This window comes from Sitophilus oryzae, unplaced genomic scaffold (assembly GCF_002938485.1).
Source record: "Sitophilus oryzae breed Bouriz unplaced genomic scaffold, Soryzae_2.0 scaffold_857_pilon_pilon, whole genome shotgun sequence".
Taxonomy (NCBI): domain Eukaryota; kingdom Metazoa; phylum Arthropoda; class Insecta; order Coleoptera; family Curculionidae; genus Sitophilus; species Sitophilus oryzae.
The window spans coordinates 6148943-6171135 of NW_022147480.1; the positions used below are offsets into that span (position 1 = coordinate 6148943).

The following is a 22193-nucleotide window of genomic DNA, read 5'->3' on the forward strand; positions in this document are numbered from 1 at the left end:
GCCATCTACAACCGAGCCATCGAAAGAGTTGATGAATTTCAGTACCACAGCGATGGGGGCACAGAGAAAGATATAGAGGAAAGGATTTTGAAGGCACAAAGAGCTTTTGGCATGCTTACACCTGTGTGGAACTCCTCTATATATAGCAAAAAAACTAAAGTCCAGCTCTTCAATAGCAATGTCAAATCTATTTTGCTTTATGGATGCGAAACATGGAAGGTTACGCGTGGTCTCATGGATCGCCTACAGGTGTTTGTTAACAAGTGTCTTCGAAGAATATTGAGAATTTTCTGGCCCAATCAAATTAACAACGAAGAACTGTGGAGAAGAACATCACAAAATCGAATAGATATCGAAATTAAGAAAAGAAAGTGGGGCTGGATTGGGCACATTTTGCGCAGACCCCACAGAGATATCGCTAGACAGGCACTTAAATGGAATCCACAGGGAAGACGTGCCAGGGGAAGACCAAGGAATACCTGGAGAAGAACAGTAACCTCTGAAGCCCAAGAGGTCGGGAAAACATGGGGAGAGATCAAACAGACAGCTCAGAATAGGATCAGATGGAACATCTCTTAGAAGCCCTATGTCCCACGAAGGGATGACGGGAACATAACATATTTTTCAACCTTCCTTAATTTTTTTTATACAATACAAGAACTGTCCTGAAATCAAAACTATATTAGGTATTTACTTTAGATGGTTTATACTTATTTTTGTTATAAATATCGTAATCTTTAATCATACAGGGTGTTCAAAATTCTATGCCATACTTTCTAAAATATAAAATATAATTTTCTTTGTTTTTTTTTAAATGAAACACCCTGTATATTATTTTTTCAATAGATGTTATTTAAATTTTTTAATGGTTTCGCAGATACACGCAGTATTCTTTCATATGGCTCTTTCAACGGTAAAATACGAGAGAAAAATCATTGGGTGGCTTTGATACAAATTTACTGTGGAAAATGCCATTTGAAATATAAAACCGCGAATATCTGCGAAACCGTTAAAAATTTTGAAGTACTCTAAATACAAAAAATGTTAATTTTTTAATTCTCCATCGATTGAAAAAATAATATACAGGGTGTTCCATTTAAAAAAAAGAAGAAAAATTATTTTATAATTTAGAAGGGCATAGAATTCTGAACATTCTGTATGATTTACGATTGCCATGTTTACTATACATTACCAGACTATCTAATGTAAATACCTAATATAGTTTTGATTTCAGGACAGTTCTTGTATTTTTAATTTTTTTTAAGAAAAGCTGAAAAATATATATTTTTTATTTATTTATTAATATCTCTGAAACTATCGAAATATATTTAATTAGATCTTAAAAATCATCCCGATTCACTCACACTTTTTGGTGCCACCCTAGAGATGTTAAAATATTTTCCTGAAATACATCCTAGTAAGTTCCCAAGTTTTTTATTCTATGAGCTACAGCTGTCCGACGCGACGCACCGTTGTCGGACCCTGTATAACTAGATAAATAACTTTGTTAGAAAATGCTAAATCAAAAAAAAACTTTGTTTAAAAACCGTCCATTTTATTTCACATCCTGTATATGGCTAGCCCGCGCTATAGGGCTAACAGTGTTGCACTAGTTCCACGGGCCATTCAACTATCATATACGCCATTTACTAGCCTACTAGATTTTTCAATTTTTCCACAAAGTATTCATTAAGTTTGGCCTTGATAACATGTAATAATAGACTTATTATTCAAGGCGTATCACGGTTTACTTAAAAAACAAATGTTCTATAACATGTTCCCTACTTTATTAAGTCCACAATCTGTGCCTTTTTCATTCAATTTAAAACCAAAACAATGGCGGTCTTTGTAATAGGTCTCTGTTAATATTTGTTCTTTGATATGTTTGTATCGTTCGTTCATCAACTAACCGCGTGTATTCTCTAATAATTTCTTTAATAGTGTCGTGGTTAAATAGATTCAGTGTTTTGAAAGTGCTTAAACCGAGTAAATATGAAATCAGTTGACGTACATACAATAGAAACTTCTTAATTTGTACAGGACAAAAGGAATTACAAATTTTTAGTATTACTTTTTGACGAAAAAAATTAGATACAAGGAGACTTACCAGACGGACGTCAGATTGAACACTGGAAAAAGGGCACCAGCAAATACATTTTAAGAGCATTTTTTTCAAAGTTCTATCCAAGTTAAAAAATTTAAAATATAATTTACATTTCAAAGCAATATATAAGGTGTCTGTTTGAAAAAAAAAACAGGAAAGACAAAGTGACAGTTGCTATCTGTCATTTTAATTCACAGGTAAATTGTGTGGGCTATGCCTAAGATTTTTCTCGTTTGGTTGTTTTTATTTCCAACAATAATATCATCTTCATTATACCGGGTGCGTCTCATAAGTGGTCTCACCCCCTGTACCTTTTTTATTTTTTCAAATAAAAAAACGAGATTTGGTATGTCAGTATATGACATAAATTAGGATTGATTGACGTATTCAATTGTTTTCGGCCATTTCCTGTTTTACGGGAAATGACGACAACTTTTGAATTTTAAATACCACTCTGAATAGAATGAGATATCATATGTCAACTGTTGACATTTTCGCATGTGGCTTCTTTGAAATTATAACTTGCGGTTCGTAACGAAAATTTGACTCGAAATACCAACTGTATGGTATCAAATTATTCGTAAAAAATGCTTTTTCTAAATATGCTAATGAGCCACCCTCGTTCCATTTGAAAAAATTGAGATATGATTAAGAATACGATTTGAGCATTTTCTAACCGGCCAGGACAAGACACTAAAAACATTAAACGATCTAATCTATTTTTCCAAGATTTCTTGAATGACAATTAGTATAAAAACACTAATTCTCATAGTTATAGCACTCTAGATTGAAATTTAAAATAAATTTTTTTTAACCGAAAATATCAAAAGTTGACATATGATATGTCATTCTATTCAGAATGTCATTTTCTATCGAATAAAGTAAAAAAAATACCGAGGGAGCCATTTAAAAATCATAATCATTCATAATCCTCAGCTAAAAATATTAGATCGCGTGCGAAGCAAAACGTATACAGGGCGGAATCGTCAGTGGTATCCCTATGTTCTTGCATTTCCCATTCCATGTTTTTGATGTTTGTTCAAGATAAATTTTAAAAAGTAATAGTAAAAGACAACATCCTGTTTAAGCTCTTTATTAACTTGGTACCCCTTTGACAATTTTTTCGGTGACGTATAATAAATTCTGTAAGAAAAACAAAAACAAAACGCGTATGTTTTTTTAATGACGACGTATTATGTTATGGAACGCTGTATATTATTTAAAGATATAGAAATCTAGGTATTTTTTGCAATGTTCAATTAATAAAACAAACCGAAGCATACTTAATACGAATGGAAATGTAAAGATTACAGTATTTTTTTTTAAATATGTCGGATATTAGATTTCTCTTTTGCGTTGCTAGTTAATGCATTATTACTGACGAAATTACGGAAACAACTAGGTAAGCCTTTAATAATAATATTTCTATTTTGTTTGTTAATATCACAATTAAATCTTAACAAGAAAGCAAATATTGACTTGATCAGTTTCTCGTAGCATAGAAATTGCATTTAAAAACTTTGTTCTTGAGGGATTGCAACAGCTAAGAGTATAAATATTTTACATTAATCAAGTGTAATTAAATAATATATAATATAAATAATTCCTTATTCTGTAGTTTCCTCTTGCAGTGGCAAAAAACAGACTTTTTTCAAGTATCGTTTGGTCATAATCAATAGCACACGCTAACTTACATCTATATCAAAACCAAATAGCCCAATATATATATAATATGTTAGTTTGTGTCAATACTTAAGTACAAGTGACAGATATCGAATGTTCGAATACTTTTCATTCTCAAACTCTAGTGTAGAACTAGTTACTGCTGATATATGCTGTATTTTCTTTCCCGACGATATACAGGATGTCCCAGAAATAAGTGCAAGTATTTTAACTTCAATGTTCAACCCCAGAAACACGCCTATGAGGTTTTTTTTCGCGAAAAAAAAAATTTGGAAAATCGAAATTTTTTGAAAAAATTTTACGAATTTTTTTTAGTTTTTAGTTAAAAACATAATTTCTTGATAATATGGCAACATAGGTATTAGATTAAATTTACAAGAAAGAAAATCCAGAAAAGATCCACTGGTTCTCAAAATTTAAGCAACAAATTATTTTTTTTTGAAATTTTCACAGTAAAATAACTCCGTTATTTTGGACTTATTTGAAAAACGATAAAGAGAAAATATGTTTCTTTTATCGAGATCTACCACCCCTTAAAATACTTGCACTTATTTCTGGGACACCCTGTATAATAAATGTCAAAAAATATGCTGGTGTCATCTTTATTGAAACAGCTTAATGTTGATCAAGCCTTCTGCATTTTTACAGAATAAAATATGCTTTTGGAGAGACTCATATATATACATTTATATTTTTATTTACCATTGTACCTGGTATTCGTCCAAGGCACAAGGCACGACACGCTTACATTACACTGTACATGATATACAACTGACTGTAATTTTCTGATACCTATAGAAAGTAATTAATGCTATATTATATTACAATTTGATAATGCATAATGTGCAATTTGTTAATAATGAATAATTGCATTATCTCACGTGTCGATATCGAGTTAGCGTCGGTTAGTTAATGAAATGTTCTGTTAATTAATAGATAATTAGTTTCCATGGAGGTATGAGGACTATCAGGAAAACGGTACTTCAATAACGAATTCGACGTTTTGGTATTTTCTCGATTCGCCACGATCAAAAGACATGAAACGGACCCGCGACCGTAGTTGGCGCCGGCGTTATTATTTTATTTTCACATTCTTTTCGTAATTGACGAACCACCGCGCGAAGAAATCATTATTTATTGTATTACTAAACATTATACACATACACATATAATTATTCTGTAAACTTTGATACTACCTACTTTTAGAAAGATAAGTAAATAGAGTAGTTCAAAATCTGTATTGACATAAGCGTCGCTTTTTTGTTGACATTCGATAAATAGTGCAATGATATCTTAGACTGATAACGAACTCCAGATTAATAGATTTTAAATAGACAAACCTGTATGAAGGAGGGTTTACACTTTCAAGTAATCTCTATTAACCGATTTGTGCAAGCCATATTGTTCAAAATTTGTGCAGATCTATAAATTAATGTGTACGGGTTGGACATTTTTAAAGGCAAACTGCCATTTTTAAAGTAGATAGATAAAAACTAATGTCGATGTCTGGAGTTCAGTTTTCATCAAAAACATAATGGTAAAACTCGCACATCTATAGGTTTGTTCTCACAGCTGTAAGAAACATATTTCCAACAGAATACACAACAGTACGCTGTTCACACAGAAAATTCTGATTGTTAGCTGACAGTCAGACCTGTTTGCGGATCTTTTGCAAGTAAAGTGTCCGGCGCATGCGTATTGCGACCCAACGTCATTACTTGGTAAACTGAACCTACAAAACGTGTGTTGTTTTTGTTTAGTGTTTTTTTCTTCAAAAAATAATGAAAAGAAATGAGCGATTTTGAATCTGAGGCGTCCGAATTTTCGGATACAGACACAGGCCTAGAAGAGCTATGGAGGAACAGGTCAGACCCAAGAATCAAAATTACAAAACATTAAAACATTAAAAAGAACAAAATCAAAAACATTAAAAGATGTCTTTGGTTAATTCCCTGTTCGTTTTCTTCTTTATTCGGTATTACGTAGGAGTTAAAATTAGTTGTATTATTAGATCAAAAAAGAAGAGTAGGGGATTCGATGTTCTCACAGACAGTTTGAAATCGATCAGAAACTGCATTATTTGAGACCTGCGCATTAACACCCGTTTGGAAGAAGTCACACACATGTCACAAACATGTTGGAAACACGCTGTGAGAACAAACCTGTTATCTGTTACGGTGACAGAGTTACACGGCGTTTTTTGAAGATATGCATTTTTAAAAGCCTGCTGTAACTTTTTAATTATGGAAAATTTTCTGTTTTTATGACAACATTTTTAAAGATTTTTTTTACGTAGAATTTAATAGTTTAAATATAGTTTTTTAAACAAAACCCTGTATATTTTTAATACATTGAAAATAACTTAAAATTACCATTCCCAAAATATAGCATACTTGATATTTAATTAATTAATTATTTAATTTTAAGTATTTTTCAGTGAACTAAAAATATATAGGGTGTCCAAAAAATCAATCAGTGCTTTGGAAATGTTCTCATAAAAACATAAAATTTTCAATAGCAAAAAAGTTACAGCGATTTAAAAATTTAACACCTTGTTAACTTCGAAACGGCAACAGATATCAATGTGCGGTTTTTACCCTCATGTTTTTGACAAAAATTGAGTTCCAGACACCGATATTTGTTTTCGTCTATCTCCTTTAGAAAGGGGTGTTTCCCTTTAAAGGTGTCCAATTTGGCCCGCCCTGTACATATTCGTTTACACTTTCAGTTAGTGAGTGCTAGTTATCTGAAAAAAATTATATAAAAAACTATCAAAGGCATAAATCTGGTTTTCTTTCCATGAAAAAATTATAAATAAATTTCAGAGTTTAATCTAATAGAAGAAATCTTAAGTCAACTAAACTGTCCTAATTGACAATAGCCCTGTAGAACTTACAAGCACACATTAATATACAGGGTGTCATTGAAATAGTGTGGGGGGTGATAGTCCTCCTAAAAATAGTAAAAAAAGTTCCTATAAGTATAGGGCGGAAAATGCATATTAAAGGAGTTAGGGGCACGGAAAAGGTGAATTTAAAAAACGGTTGTTTTGAAATTGTAGGCTTAAAAAACGAGCTAAGACTTCGAAAAAAAATTCTCTGTCATAAATTTTGATCCTAAATCAAATGGTGGTACTGAAAAATTATTTGGAAAAGCGGAAAGGGTAGTTTTTGCTAGGGTAGGGGGTTATTTCGTGAATAACTTTTTTGAGGTTATTTTTTTTGCAACGCGGGTTCATTTTTTAAAAACTACATACTTTTTCCTACAAAAAAGGTACTCTTGTTGCACATCGCCCAGAGCGATGGTTTTCGAGAAAATTGAAAGCAAAGAGATTGCTCTGATGGGTTGCTAACTGGTTAATCAACCTAAACTTATCAAAGTTATGGCGGTTCAAAAGTAACCAAGTAGTTATTAAATAATTAATTGGAAAATCTAAATTTCATGATTTTTAAAACATCTTATTGCTTTAAAAACGAAATAAACTTTTTTGATTTTAAAAAAATTTGGTTTGCTCAGTGCCGATTAATACTGAAAAGCAACTACGGCAACGCATTATTGATTGTTCCAATCAAATTCGGACAACACCAAAATATTCCACAGGGTATCTACGCAGATCGTGGAGAAGAAGATCAGATGTCTACATTGAAATGAATGGTGGTCACTTTGAACATTTACTATGAATGAATTAAGGAATGCATTATTTTAATAAGGAATTTTGGTAATTGGATTATTTTGTTTTTTAAAGCAATAAGATGTTTTGAAAGTCATGAAATTTTGATGTTTCAATTAATTATTTGAACTAACTAACTAAACTTTATTTAAACTACTTGGTTACTTTTGAACCGCCATAACTTTCATAAGTTTATGATGATTAACCAGTTAGCAACCCATCAGAGCAAACTCTTTGTCGTCAATTTTCTCGAAAACCATCGCTCTGGGCGATGTGCAACAAGAGTATCTTTTTTGTAGGAAAAAGTATGTAGTTTTAAAAAATAAACCCACGTTGCAAAAAAAAATAACCTCAAAAAAGTTATTCACGAAAAAACCCCTATCCTTGAAAAAACCACCCGTTCCGCTTTTCCAAATAATTTTTCAGTAGATTTTTTATGTAGAGGATTTTTTTTCGAAATTTTATCTCGTTTTTTAAGCCTACAATTTTAAAACAAGCGTTTTTTAAATTCACCCTTTCAGTGCCCCTAACTCCCTTAATATGCATTTTTGGCCCTATACTTATAGGAACTTTTTTTACTATTTTTAGGAGTATTATCACCCCCCGATTTTTTTACACCATTTCAATGACACCCTGTATAGCTGAGGATCTCTACTAACAGAAATCAATATAGTACGTATGGAAAAAACTCCAATCGTATTAAAATATAGAATACCACTTTATCTAAGGAAGAAAACATTCCATCAGCACAAGCCATAAGTATGTACTACCAGACATGACCTATCATAAGGGAACTGCAGGTCACTCAAAGCCCGATGAAACTAAATATGCTGGGAATAACAAAGAAAGACGGTAAAAAATACAGTGGAAACGATGAAAGACCCAGGTAAGACTCTGGGGAGAAGGACTGACAAACAGATGGACCACAAAAATTACAACATGATACCACAGAATATCTAGCTATGATACCTACGAGGAATTAAGAGACCTAGAAGAAGACCAAACCTGAGATGGGACCATGATATTAGGAAATTAGCAGGCTTAACTTGGACTCGCATAGCCAAGAATAGACAACAATGCGCCCAATTACAGAGAGATTATCATATCTAGATATGTAAGCGAAGCTACACCATCAAATATTAACTAATTTTATAAACTGTAGCTACACCATAAAGGATAAGCTGAAAAACTAAGCTAAACTTAACACCCGGTTGAATAAGCTGGAAATGATGATGATTATTTATTTAAAACTTTTCTCTGTTTTTATGAATATCCTGAAACTACGCCAATAATGTCGAGAATCATAAAAAAAATACTAATATTTTAGGCTGTATCAAATCAAACTGTAAATAAACAAACGGTTTATTTACATTTCGCTTGTATATGTTGGGTCAAAACAGGCATAGTTATTCTACCTTTTATACATGTTTATGGTAGTACCATAGACTTAAAATAAAATATAGACTGAGCATCTCATTCATAAATAGCTGGAACATGCGGTCAGACACTGTCTTGTTATTGTTGTGTTATTGTTTTAGGTTATAACGAGTGCGACACGAGCGATAGATAGGTTGTCTCTGTCGTAACGGTCGTTCCCTGACGACTCTGCCGAGAAACACAACACTGTCTTTCGTTTCAAGTACACACCTGAACTCCCGTATCATAGCCGGGTAACTTTTTATTTTAATGAAGCTATAATTAAATTAAAAATATATCGTATTTAAACGTTTTTATATTTTATTAAGATTTAGGACAGGTTTTTTACATAAAAGTTTAGAAAAAACGTCTTAGAGTCCGAAAAGGATAAACATAATAAAATACACGTTATAGAAGAAATTTTATAATCGAAATTACGTAATTTTTGAAATTAATAATAAATTATTAATTTTAGTCAAACATTTACAACCCCTAATATTAATCAAAACCGGATCTATTCCACAGATATAATAGAATCGGCGACAGGGAGAGAAAAAAAAATGATTGTTGTAATTTTTTTTCTAGTTAAGTGATGTCTTATTATGTAAATTAGAGAAAACATAAATCTGTTCCATTAAAGCAAGGAAGGTGATAGGAAGTGGATAAAATAAAAACTACATTTATTTAACTCGGTACTGTCTTTATTATACCGGGTGCGGCTCAAAAGTGGCTCATCCCCATAATTTTTTTATATTTTCAAATAAAAAAACAAGATTTAGTATGTTAGTATATGAAATAAATTAGGATTGATTGACGCATTCAATTGTTTTTGGTCACTTCCTGTGTCACCGGAAATGACTATAACTTTTAATTTTTAAACGGCACCCTCGGTATATTTCTACTTTATTCGATAGAAAATGACACTCTGAATAGAATGAAATATCATATGTCAACTTTTGACATTTTCGCATATGGTTTAATTGTAATTGTAACACGCGGTTCATAACGACAATTTGACTCGAAATACCAAGTGTGTGGTATCAATATATTCATAAAAAAATGCTTTTTCCAAATATGCTAATGAGTACCCTTGTTCCATTTGAAAAAAATTGACATATGTATGATTAAAAATACGATTTGTACATCTTTTAACCGGCCTAGACAAGACACAGAAACCTATTAGACGATCAAAACTATATTTCCAAGGCTCCTTGATTAAAACTTAGTGGATTGAAAAAAACTGGATTGAAATTTAAAATAGGATATGTTTTTAAGCGACAATGTCAAAAGTTGACATATGATAAGTCATTCTATTCAGAGTGTCATTTTTTATCGAATAAAGTAGCAATATACCGAGGGTGCCTTTAAAAATCAAAAGATGTAATCATTTCGGTGAAACAGGAAGAGACCAAAAACAATTGAATACGTCAATAAATCCTAATTTATGTCATATACCTACTAACATACAAATCTGTTTTTTTTTTATCTGAAAAAATAAAAGAGTTATAGGGGTGAGCCACTTTTGAGACGACCCGGTATATTAAAAAATATTGTTTCACAATGTAATATAATTTTAAAATTCTTGTATGTTATTTAAGATTCTGAAGATAATTTTAGAATAAACCGGAATATATTTTTAATAAAAACATTATTAATTATTAACAGGGTTATAATTATGATTTTGTTACAGTGTAAGTAAGTAAATAATGTAATGTAAGAGAGAAAAAATTCAGATTTTACATTTTACTAAAATATTATCTAAATAAGCGCCTTTCTACAACAACGCCACTGACTCCTAATGGGTAAATTGAGAGTTGCCTACCGGTCAAAAGTCGTTTCAGGACATAAATGGATTATTTATGTCAAATTTCTTGCAAATTTGGCACTGGCGAACCATATTTTATAGTTCTTGAACAGAAAAAGTCAATAAAATAAACCCTTAAGGACCACAAGCTAAGAAAATGCGTAATACAGCCGGGGAGATAGCGGCAACAAAGCTTTGCCGCACACGTCCGACACGTACTACAAGGTAATAAATGAATGAATAGGCTCCCTCGCCTCTAATCGGTGTTGTCATATTGTAAAGAACTTATCCTTTTTAAACAGTATCCGACTTATAATTTAGTGTATAAGGACTATTTAATACATCTATGGAATATTAAAACCTACTTTATTAAACTGTAGTATTAATATCTCAATATATGTGTATAACAAGAAAAAAAATATTGATAATATTAAAGACGTGACAACATAGGCTGGATGAGGAAGGCTCGGTCGACTGTATCCAGAAGTAAACATGTGTACAAAAAAGGTTGTTTGTCCGCGTTGAAATGTAAATAGTGTAGTCTATATTTTATTTTAAGTCTATGGGTGTAGTACCTCATCGACTTGACGACGATCGCGGTGTGGTACCCGCCGAATTTAAGATGGCCAGTACCCGAGGCAAGGTCGCTGACCATACGCACACATACGTAAACTCTTTCTCTCGAGAAGATGATTCGCTTTTTTCCTCTCGGACGACGCGATGTTAATGGGTTCGCGGCGGCCATTACGGAAAGCGGCGTTGCCAACGAGGAATTTTAATTGTTTTCATTTTAATTCCTGGTCGTCGTCGGCTGTCTGTCGTTCCCGATGATAGTACGGCAGCGCGGTACGTAGTAGCTACGTGCCACTGAAACATGCACTTTTATGTCTTCTTTACTGGTACTCAATCTCGGGTTAATATCTCTGCTTTTTTCTGGTTTGTTAAAGCTCAATCGAGTAGTTGTTTGGGCTTAGATTGGAAAAGAAATATTACGACGAATATATAGTATGTTTAGAAAATATTGAAAAATTATGACACCTAGCAACAGCTTACGTTAGTCAGTTGTATCCATAGAGAAAACACAATATTCAGCTTAAAAAACTATCAACTTTTGATTTCTAACCACAATTTCTCTTGACGGAAGGTAATCAAAAGCCAAAATTACATTTCTTGCATATTTTGAAATATAATTAGTGGAAAAGTAAAAAAAAATTAAAGGAACAAACTTCTACGCTAATAATCGAGATTCTCAATGAAGCTTAAATTGTTATTTTTTTTATTTTTAGCCCTATTTTCATTATTTTTTATCAAACTGTGTATAAATATAACAAGTTTAATTCGTAAACTCAGTGTATTATAAACGTTAGTATTTAGCTTATTATCCAGTGTTAATCGAACGGTTGTTTTTTACCTTAAATTTGAAACACCTTGTGCAATAACATCGTGAGTAAATTTTCTTTTTTTTTATTGCATAAGGTGTTTTAAATTTAAGGTAAATAAAACAACCCTTCGATTAACCCTGTATAATAATAAGCCATATACTAAATTTGAGTAAAAAAAACTGAGTTTATAGATTAAAGTAGATATATTTATACAGGGTTGTTCACCACATAGGACACGGAGTATTGTAGCTAAACGATTCTTTTTTTATTTAATTTTAAGTTTTGGGTTCGTTGAAGGACTATTAGAGCTACAATTTAGAAATAATTTTACAAGATGCAGAGTGTCCAAAATAAGTAAAAAATGCTATAGTTGTTTTTTTTTAAATGGAACACCCTGTATATTATTCTATTTTTAGATTCTACGATTGAAATAAAGGTAAATTTTATTAAGGTTTATCACACTTAAACCTTACCGTTTTTGAAATATTTTCAATTTTGTGAAGTTGTAGTGAAAATTTTAAGGCTACATTTCTCCAAGGGTATCAAAGTTTTTAATACTAAATATTTACTGAAGTTTATTTATTGATCAGTTATTGTGTTGCAATAATAAAAATTATACTACCTTATACAGAGTGTCTAAAATCTTATTTTAAATAATTACTAGCTTTAAACGGCAATAACTTGTTAAATTTAAATGGAACGCCCTGTATATTTTAAGAGAATCAGATGTATAATTTAATTGTCTATCAAATTGTATTATACCACTTTTTACCTATCCCTTCAAGTTTTCGTAGAAAATGCATCTTCTTATAATTTTGACTTCATTTATCAATATACCCATGGAATATTGACATTTTAGCTTGTTTTTAAAGCAACAAATGTACAAAATGTACAGGCTAGTAATATTATGGCTTTTAACAAAATGATAATATTACTAGCCCATTTGTATGCAACAAGAAAACTATTTACATCTTCATAAAAGAGTATACCATTAATTAAATATACCACCATTATTTCCGCCCAAATACTAATTAATTACATACTTAATTATGTTCGTGAATAAATTATTCTAAATAAATGTGGATTTGAATCAGAAATCAATATAATAATAAGTTATAAAAATGAATGTCTCTGTTGTTACAAATAAGCACTTGTCAAAAAATGAAATATAATTTTTAAGGTGTTACTTTTTACCACACTGTCTAATACACATAAAAATTCAGTTTTTTAGTTTTTGGAGCAATTATTATTAATCAACGCAAACAATCAATTAATGTAATTTGAATACTGGAATCATATTAATTGGTCCTCTAACAAATACTTAAACAGTTTTTTTTATTTTTTAATGAAATAAACAAACTATATCGACAATATTAGTGTCTGTACTCTTTAAAAATTTGGTACATCTTTAAAAATAATCTAAAATGTCAGTATTCCATGGGTATATTGATAAATGAATTTAAAATTACAAGGAAATGCATTTTCTACAGAAACTTGAAGCTATAGGTAAAAAATGGTATAATACAATTTGATAGACAATTAAATTATGCATCTGATTCTCATAAAATATACAGGGTGTTCCATTTAAATTAAACAAGTTATTGCCGTTTAAAGCTAGTAATTATTTAAAATAAAATTTTAGACACGCTGTATAAGGTAGTATAATTTTTATTATTGCAACACAATAACTGATCAATAAATAAACTTCAGTAAATATTTAGTATTAAAAACTTTTATACCCTTGGAGAAATGAAGCCTTAAAATTTTGACTGCAATTTCACAAAATTGAAAATATTTCAAAAACGGTAAGGTTTTAAGTGTAATAAACCCTTATCAAATTTACCTTTATTTTAATCGTAGAAACTAAAAATGTAAATGTAATATACAGGGTGTTCCATTTGAAATAATACAACTTTGATATTTTTATTTATTTGGGACACTCTGTATCTTGTAAAAATATTTTTAAATTGTAGCTCTAATAGTCCTTCAACGAACCCAAAACTTACAATTTGTAAAAATCTAATCGTTTAGCTACAATACTCCGTGTCGTATGTGGTGAACAACCCTGTATAGTTTGCTAAAAAAAATTATTAAAATAGGGCTATGAAAATAGGGCTAAAAATTAAAATATACCGGATGCGTCTCAAAAGTGGCTCACCTCTATAACTCTTTTATTTCTTCAGATTCAGCTTTTGATTTTTGAATGACACCCTCGGTATTTTTTTACTTTATTCGATAGAAAATGACATTTTGAATAGAATGACATATCATAATATGTCAACTTTTGACATTTTCGTACAGATATGGTTTAATTGAAATTGTATCATGGGATTCATAACGACAATTTTACACGAAATACCAAGTGTGTGGTACGAAATTATTTGTAAAAAAATGCCTTTTCCAAATATCTTAATGAGCCACCCTTGTTCCATTTGAAAAAATTGAGATATGAATAAAATACGATTTTTGCATCTTTTAACCGGACACGACACGACACCAGGACAAGACACGAAAAATATTAGACGAGCAAATCTATTTTTCCAAGGCTTCTTGATTAAACATTAGTGTGTTTAACACAGCCATGGCACTCTAGATTGAAACTTAAAATACAATTTTTTTAAAGCTAAAATGTCTAAAGTTGACATATGATCTCATTCTATTCATTGAGTGTCATTTTCTATAAATAAAAATAATATATAAAAATATACCGTGAATACCATTTAAATGCCATTCTCTATCTATATCTTCTATCGAATAAAGTAAAAAAATACCAAAGATATGCCATTTAAAAATCAAAAGTTGTAGTCATTTTCGGTGAAACAGGAAGTGACCAAAAACAACTGAATACGTCAACCAATCCTAATTTATGTCATACTAATATACCAAATCTCGTTTTTTTTTTATCCGAAAATATAAAAAGTTATAGGGTTGCGCCACTTTTGAGACGCACCCGGTGACGAAAAATATTTCCGTTGCGTTTTTTTGTGCATCTGAGTGTAGTAATAAGACTAGTTCTTGCTTATAACTGAAAGATTCTTGAATTTTTGATCGTTCACCTATGGAAATATTTCATACTGCGGTTTCCAAAGCTACAATTACCATTATAATCACTTAACTTCGTAAGAGGACGGCGCAATAAGAAGCGATGAGAATTTTCTTATCGATAATGATTTATTTCAAAATATGATTAAAAATGAATTGAGAAATCGTTTAATCCAGTTGCGATTCAATAATTTACGTTTAATGAGTATTGAAAATAAATCCTATTAACCTTCGATTTTTAAAAGGCAAGATTCTGATAATTTAAAATATAGAGAGAATCATTTTTTTAATAAAACTGGTTATTTTATCATGGATTGCTTTTATATTTTAAGACCTCATTTTTTTGTAATTCAATTAAATGTCCCTTCTTTAGAGGAATGAAGGAATTAATATTTGGTCTTCAGAAATAAATAGTCTTTAATTTACGTCAATACAGCCGTATCAAATGGAAGCAATACAAATTACGGACTGTAGGTAATTTCTTAAGAGATTCTTATTGGGTATGCTTCCATTTTTTAATTAAGGCATATTTAATTTGACGATGTTACGCTAATGGAATTTTCAGTTTCTATAGAAGATCTTAACAATTTGCAGAAATAACTTATTTTAATCAATACTTCTTGTTTTCGTATACATCTCGAAGATTTACCTTTTTGTTAGGTTGTTCTTATTTTTTTGACATACTTTAATTTATAACTTACATTCTTTTATTTGGGTATAAGATTCAATATATTAAAAACTGCACTCACTAAGGCAAGAACTAATTATGATTAAAAAAAATATAATGATGTACGATTTGCTTGTAATTGGTGTCATTTATATTTTCATTTCCATAAAGATTTCGAAGAATTATAAGAAAGCTGGTTCTTTAATATATCTTTTGCTATGCTCTCCTGAACAGAGTGCGAACCGTCTGGCTGCCGGTAGACGTTGCGTTCGCTACTGCGCATCATATCTGTATTCAACATCTGTCCACTACTGCGCATCAAAAATTCTCCCTATATTTCAGGAACTAAGAAGGTTAGGACAAACATAGGTGTAGCATATTTAGTTTCATAAAAAAGTAACAGAGTAATGTGAAAATCGCATCATTGTATCGCATAAACGAGAAATCCTATAAACCACACGAAAATGGGATACCCTGTACAGACATGATGCGCAGTAGTAAATCGAGTAATCTATCGGCAGCCAGACGGCCCGCAATTTGATCAGGAGAGTATAGCAAAAGATATATTAAAGAACTGGCTTTCTTAAAGTTCTCGTTTTCCCGACGTTGCTAGCTCGTGTACTATTATATTTTTATTAAGATTAGATTAAATTTGTCAAAAAAGTGTCAAAACGTCCGTTATCATACGATCTTTCTCCGTTGACGGGCTGAAGTAAAAAAATTACGGTTGAAAAGTGGCGCGAAAACGTTTTGACTAATCAGAGCGCCGCGCCGCGCCCTCGGACCATCGCACAGTGGTTCTCCTTAATTAGCTGCGCGGTCATAACTGTTAGATATCTAGATATAGCTTGACTGCACCTTTTTTAATAGAAATTGATAACAAATGCTAAATAAATGTATATAAAAAACTTAATGTAATATGTATTAAAAAAATTGGGCCCAGTTTGTGTGATTTGCATTTTATGTTCTAACTATTCGCAAAGGTATACACATTATGTTTGCACATATGTACATGTTTTTTCATATTGAAGAGGTCAAATTTATTTTAAATGATAAATAAAAGAGACAGTTGTTTCATTTTATAAATACAATTTTATTGCCAATTGATATACAGTGTGTCCACGAAATAAGTTGACACGAAGAGGAAAAAACAAGTTACTTTTATTTTAAGACAAAAAGTCATTCTTTAACCACCCGGTATAAGATCCGGCGGCAATTCGTGGCAGCCAGTGGCAATTAATTTATATGTAATATACTTTAAGCAACAAGTATTTTCATGCCGTTTAAGAAGATTTGAAAGGGAAAGTAGTTAAAAGTCTTAAAGAGTGACAAGCAAAAATTTAAAAATACTATTTTTGTTACCTTCAAATAAATTGCCATAAACTAATATTACTTAGGTTTAATTAAGTGCAAAAAAGAAAAAACAGTTCTTTTTACCTTCTTTTCGAACATCCATTACAGAAAAGGCAACAGCTTTTATCAATTTTAATAAAATAAGTAATTAATTGGCGTTATCTGGAAACTGTTATGTCAGCTTGATACCAGTAGCAAAAATGTGACATTTCTAATAAAAAGCGCCACACTAGGCTTACTTGATTTTGTTAATTATTATGTATCGTTTACAGGGGAATATAAGAAAAGTATTAGCAACAGTTTCATGCAAAAATTGAAAACAAAAATGCAAATGCAACAGTTTCATGCAAACAAAAAAATCATGAAATTAATATTTCTAAGTAATGACCTATCTGGGAACCACTGTGCATCGGCATCGTATCAACGGATAACGGAAGCATAAACATGAAGCTTTAGCTGTAAAATTAATAGGGGGGCCAATATTTGGATAGTTCAACATTTGCATGGGATTTCCTATGTTTCCAATGCCGATACACCACGCGGTATATTGGTTATTTAATAAATGATAATCTCTTAATGAAAATTGTATTTACATTAGATATAGTTATGGAAAGAAATAGTTTCGTAAAAGCAATTCATTTTTATAATATTGTAAAATGGTAATATTGAACAATATACTAATTCAGTGGACAATATTTTTATTTGTGTGTGTGTAGAATTTATAAGACATGGAATTAGCCTTATGTAAGTGTGCATGCATGTTTCAGTGTCCCGTCATCTCCAAACCACCGTAACCTCCCGAATAAGCAAGCCCGTATCCCGATCCATGCGACCAAAAAGACTCACCTGCGCCCTCCGCTGATTGTACGCCAACGTGACGGTCACGTGACCCTCCCTGCCCTCCTCGATCTTCAGCACCGTGCTCTCGGCCAATCGCAGCGCCGGACTCTTCTCCGCCGACTGGATAAAGTCCTCCGTGCGCATCTCCTCGATCCGCTTAAACTCGCCATTGGCCAGCTGGATCATCTGACCCTTCTGGAAGTTCCCCGGCGCCGCGTTGTTGTTGAGCGCTCGCTTGGGCGACCTCGGCGGCGACATGGTCGCCCCCAACCGTTTCCGACCTTCCGCCGGAGGTTTTTGGAGGTCCAGCGGACCATTTCGCGCGATCGCGTCCTCGGGTCTGGTCAGAAGCCGGTGCTTCATCGAACCTTCCTTTCCCGACGGCACTTTGAAGCTGGGACTCTGCGGGGTGGGTGGCGTTCGTTTCTCCCTAACCAGCGGACTGTGATGCTTCACTATCGTCGAGGGAGGACTGAAAGTTGCCGGGGGTGACATGAACGTGTTGCTGGTACTGCTAGCCGTCGGCGTACCCGGCGAAAACGTCTCCTGCGGACTGACCGGCGTCGGTGGAAAGGACGGCGTTCGTAACATATACGGCGGTTGCTGACACAATGCTGGATAAGGAAACGGACTGTATTGGGGACTATGTGGAAAGATCCTATAAGGAGAATAGGGTGACAGGGGGTCCTCGCGCTCTTCCTTGGGCTGGGCGAGGTTGACTGGCAGCGCTGTGGGCGGCGGGGATGGGTACTTGCCGATGGGACGTGACGGAGCGATGCGTGTGCCGTTGGGGAAAGTGGCGGTGACAGGTACTCCGCCGTTTCCTGCTGCGGCGAGGGTACCACCGCCTGCGCTGACGCCATTATAGCTTCTGTAAGGAAGAAACAATGGTAACGGTTGTTCCTCTGTACATCTGAGGGAAGAAAAAAGACGCAAGTCAAGCCGGTGATGGGCGGTGCGGGTTAGTGATGAATGGCACGCTAAAAAGTCGGAATTGTATTCGGGTAGTCCGAATTGTATTCGGAAAATCTTCGAAAACCTTTACTCGTAGCGATTTTTACCTAGAGACCATTTTTACGTAAAAAGAGTCGTAAATTTATATTTTTTTACTCAGTAGTTTTATGCAGGTACGGGCGAAAAGTTATTACTCTTCAAACCAGTTAAAAAATATGTAGGTGGCGCCCTCTACAAGTAAGAGTTATATTGACACCAAAATCAAATTTCTCATATCAAAAAACTCCGAGACACCAGCTTTCATCCAAATATTGACGTTACTTCCGAAATTATTTGGAAAAAATCGAAATAGAAATAAAACTTTTACACCCTGTATTTCCGAAACTAAGCATTTTAGGACATACAATTTACGAACTTTTTTACTTATTTTTAGTTGTAGAATATGCTGCCGAAGTTTCCGGAATACAGTTCGGGCCACCCTGTATATTAATTTTAAATATTTTAATCTGTATTCTGTTCTGTACCTTTAAGAAATTTAATAATTTTCTCAATTATCTTGTTAAAAACGGTATTCTGAAACGGAACGACTTTTTAGCGCACCCAGTATTCAAAATAATAGTGGATGGTGGGAGTAAACGGTTTAAAAGCTGGATCAATCAGATAGTTACCTGGCTGCTGGAGGCAGTAACTTGGGCGCTGGCCTGAGAAACACCTCTGGCTGATGTTTGGGAGGGTTCCGGCTCCAGGGTTCCGAATAGGTCATGTAGGCCAATCGTCCTTCTACTCCTGCGGAAATCATCGGCCCAACGGCCTATCGCAGCCTATCTGCAAAAAGAAAAACACAATATTAATTAAAACAGTTTTTGATATCAATGAAAGCTTGGATCAAGCAAACTATACACTACTGGAAGTGTATAAGCTAAGGTTAACCGAAGTAAAATAGTTTGGTGGGTCCTCGTGTTCCTCGTCTAACTTTGCGCCTCGTTTCGTGTTATTTTTATTTCGGAAAACACGTCCACACTACACACTTAATTTATCAAGTTGATGTGAAGGATATCATGAAAATCAAGTGTCGTCCACTATCCCAAGTACGCACATAATCTTAATTTTATTTTATAAAGTTTATAAATATTAATAAATATTACTTTGTTAGTTATACCATGTGGTGCATCGGAACACGGGAGATAAGAAACGGACACCGATGCACCACACTGTATACCACTGACCCTGGGTGCAACTGTAGGACCAAAAAAACTGCTGCATAATTTTTGGCGCCCAACGTGGGGCTAAAGGAAGTCCAAAGGAAGAATGCAAAAATGTGATGAAGCATGTTCTAAATCAATTAATACTAATCCCTTATAGAGAAATGTTAGCGCCATTTACATAGCCAGTTACATTAATCAAAAACCTTATATCAAAACCACCACAAACAAGAAAAAATTAGATAGTTTTTAGTTTTGTGTGTAATTTCTCAGTGGTGTATCACCGTGAATCATAAGTCAGTAAATTATAGAATACGAGATGGGTACTCCTGCTTTATCTGGGCATAATTAAATTTTCAAAAGAGTTTGAGGTTATATTAAGTTTAGGAAATATATTTTTATTTATTACAACTTAATTTTATAAAAGATCTCACAAAAATACAGATTCTTCATAAAAATAACACGCAAGATAAATTAAAACTGTAAACAATGCCAAAACCCCAAGTTCTTAACTTTTAAATGAACAATGGCCGAAAGATGACGTATATGATTTTTCAATTCTAATTTTTGTTATTAGGAATTCATGATACAGAAACAAAGAAACAATATAATATCCAATAGAAAAAAAATTATAAATCCTTAAAAAGTGTGATAAAAATTCTATATAATTTAGTGAATTACTACAATCATTATTACATATTAATGTATACGATCTTCATTAATAAACATTTTTAAAAAATTAATAGCGATATAATTTTTTTTCTGTTTACATCCTGTTTGTATATCTTGAATACCTTCGTTTTTTAGCAGTAAGCTTCTTCTTTTTATTTTATTTGTCTGAGATTTGGAATGATCGATGTTATTGCAGATAGGTAGGTACATTGAAACATTTCAATTTCTGGATCCAGGTTAACTCACATCGAATATATATTTCCACCTGGCGAAGAATTTCCCGGAAAACCTCGGAAAACGGAATGGGAACGAAAAAGTGGGTTTGCGGTTCGGACGACCTGGATCGATTTCCTCCTTTATTTTAGTTTTCCTTTGTTGTGTCGTATTGGACAGGAAAAACGAAAGAGGAACCGATAAGCCATTGAGAAAAAAGGGAGTGCCTGGTTAAGACAGAATACTCCAAAACAAATTATGGAAAATTAATGTACGAGGATTGCCTGAAAAGTTTCCGACCACATAATTTCTGTATTTTAATTTTTATATATAACCCCCTTGTGAAGCTGCAAATTTCTCTCAACTATCAGCAATGCTTCCATTTCATCAACTCGTACAAATATAGTACCTGGTGACTTTGTCAACAAAGTAGTTGTTTATGAAGATGATGTCCAATGACCCAGTTTGGGGAACAAAAATTAAGTCGCTGGTAGCTAAATCTGGCGAACACGGAGAGTATAGCCTAGCAGTTCAAGTTGTAACACGTTGTAACAAGTTCCGCCATGGTAATCGCAGAGGTATGATAGAATATTATTTTGGAAAACCAAATGTTCTTCTACTGCCTTCAGTTTGTTAAGTAATGACGCATAGCATTCTGTTGTAATGGCTTCTCCTTTTGGGAACAGTTATCATACCCAAATCCTTATTGATTACGTCACAAACACGTTCTTTGGACATAATAATCGCCTCTGCTACCTCTGTAACTTTAAATCTCTGGTTGTCTATCACCATTTAATGAATTTGAGCAGTATTATCGACAATGGTCGTAGTTTTTTGACGGTCTGAACACTCTTATTTATGTTTAGCCAATGACTAAAGAATAAAAGGACAAATAACACCAAATAAAAACGTAAAAATAATAATTAAATTCTATTAAGATAAATTTATAGATGTATTTTCTATAATCGTTTTTCTCTATTTTTACAATAAATCTTACATCAAGGCTGTCAAATAACAAGTAAGTATCAAAAATAGTTTTAAATCTTAGCGAGAGGAGTCTTTTAGGACTCAAATTATGCAGATTTTATTGCACGAATGTTATCGTCTACATGGTGATGTTGAAAACTTTTCAGGTTACCCTCGTAGTTTCATTTAAATATTTCTTGTTTCGACAAAAAGTTAAATGAAGTA

The 22193-nt window shown here is 32.7% G+C and overlaps 1 protein-coding gene across 2 annotated transcripts in view; it reads right to left on the bottom strand.

Moving 5' to 3' along the window:
• The window catches only part of LOC115889891 (proteoglycan 4), a 56972-nt gene extending 37238 nt beyond the window's left edge, over positions 1 to 19734 (bottom strand). The window contains exons 1-2 of one of the 2 annotated variants that reach the window (XM_030909982.1): positions 19584 to 19734; positions 17968 to 18832 (exon numbers count right to left, since the gene is read on the bottom strand). In XM_030909982.1, coding sequence (XP_030765842.1) covers positions 17968 to 18832; positions 19584 to 19714 — 996 coding nt within the window. In that variant the 5' untranslated portion in view covers positions 19715 to 19734. Of the gene's footprint in view, positions 1 to 17967; positions 18875 to 19583 lie in introns of both variants that reach the window. The other variant, XM_030909981.1, reaches the window with a different exon arrangement.
• Positions 19735 to 22193: the final 2459 nt, after the last annotated feature.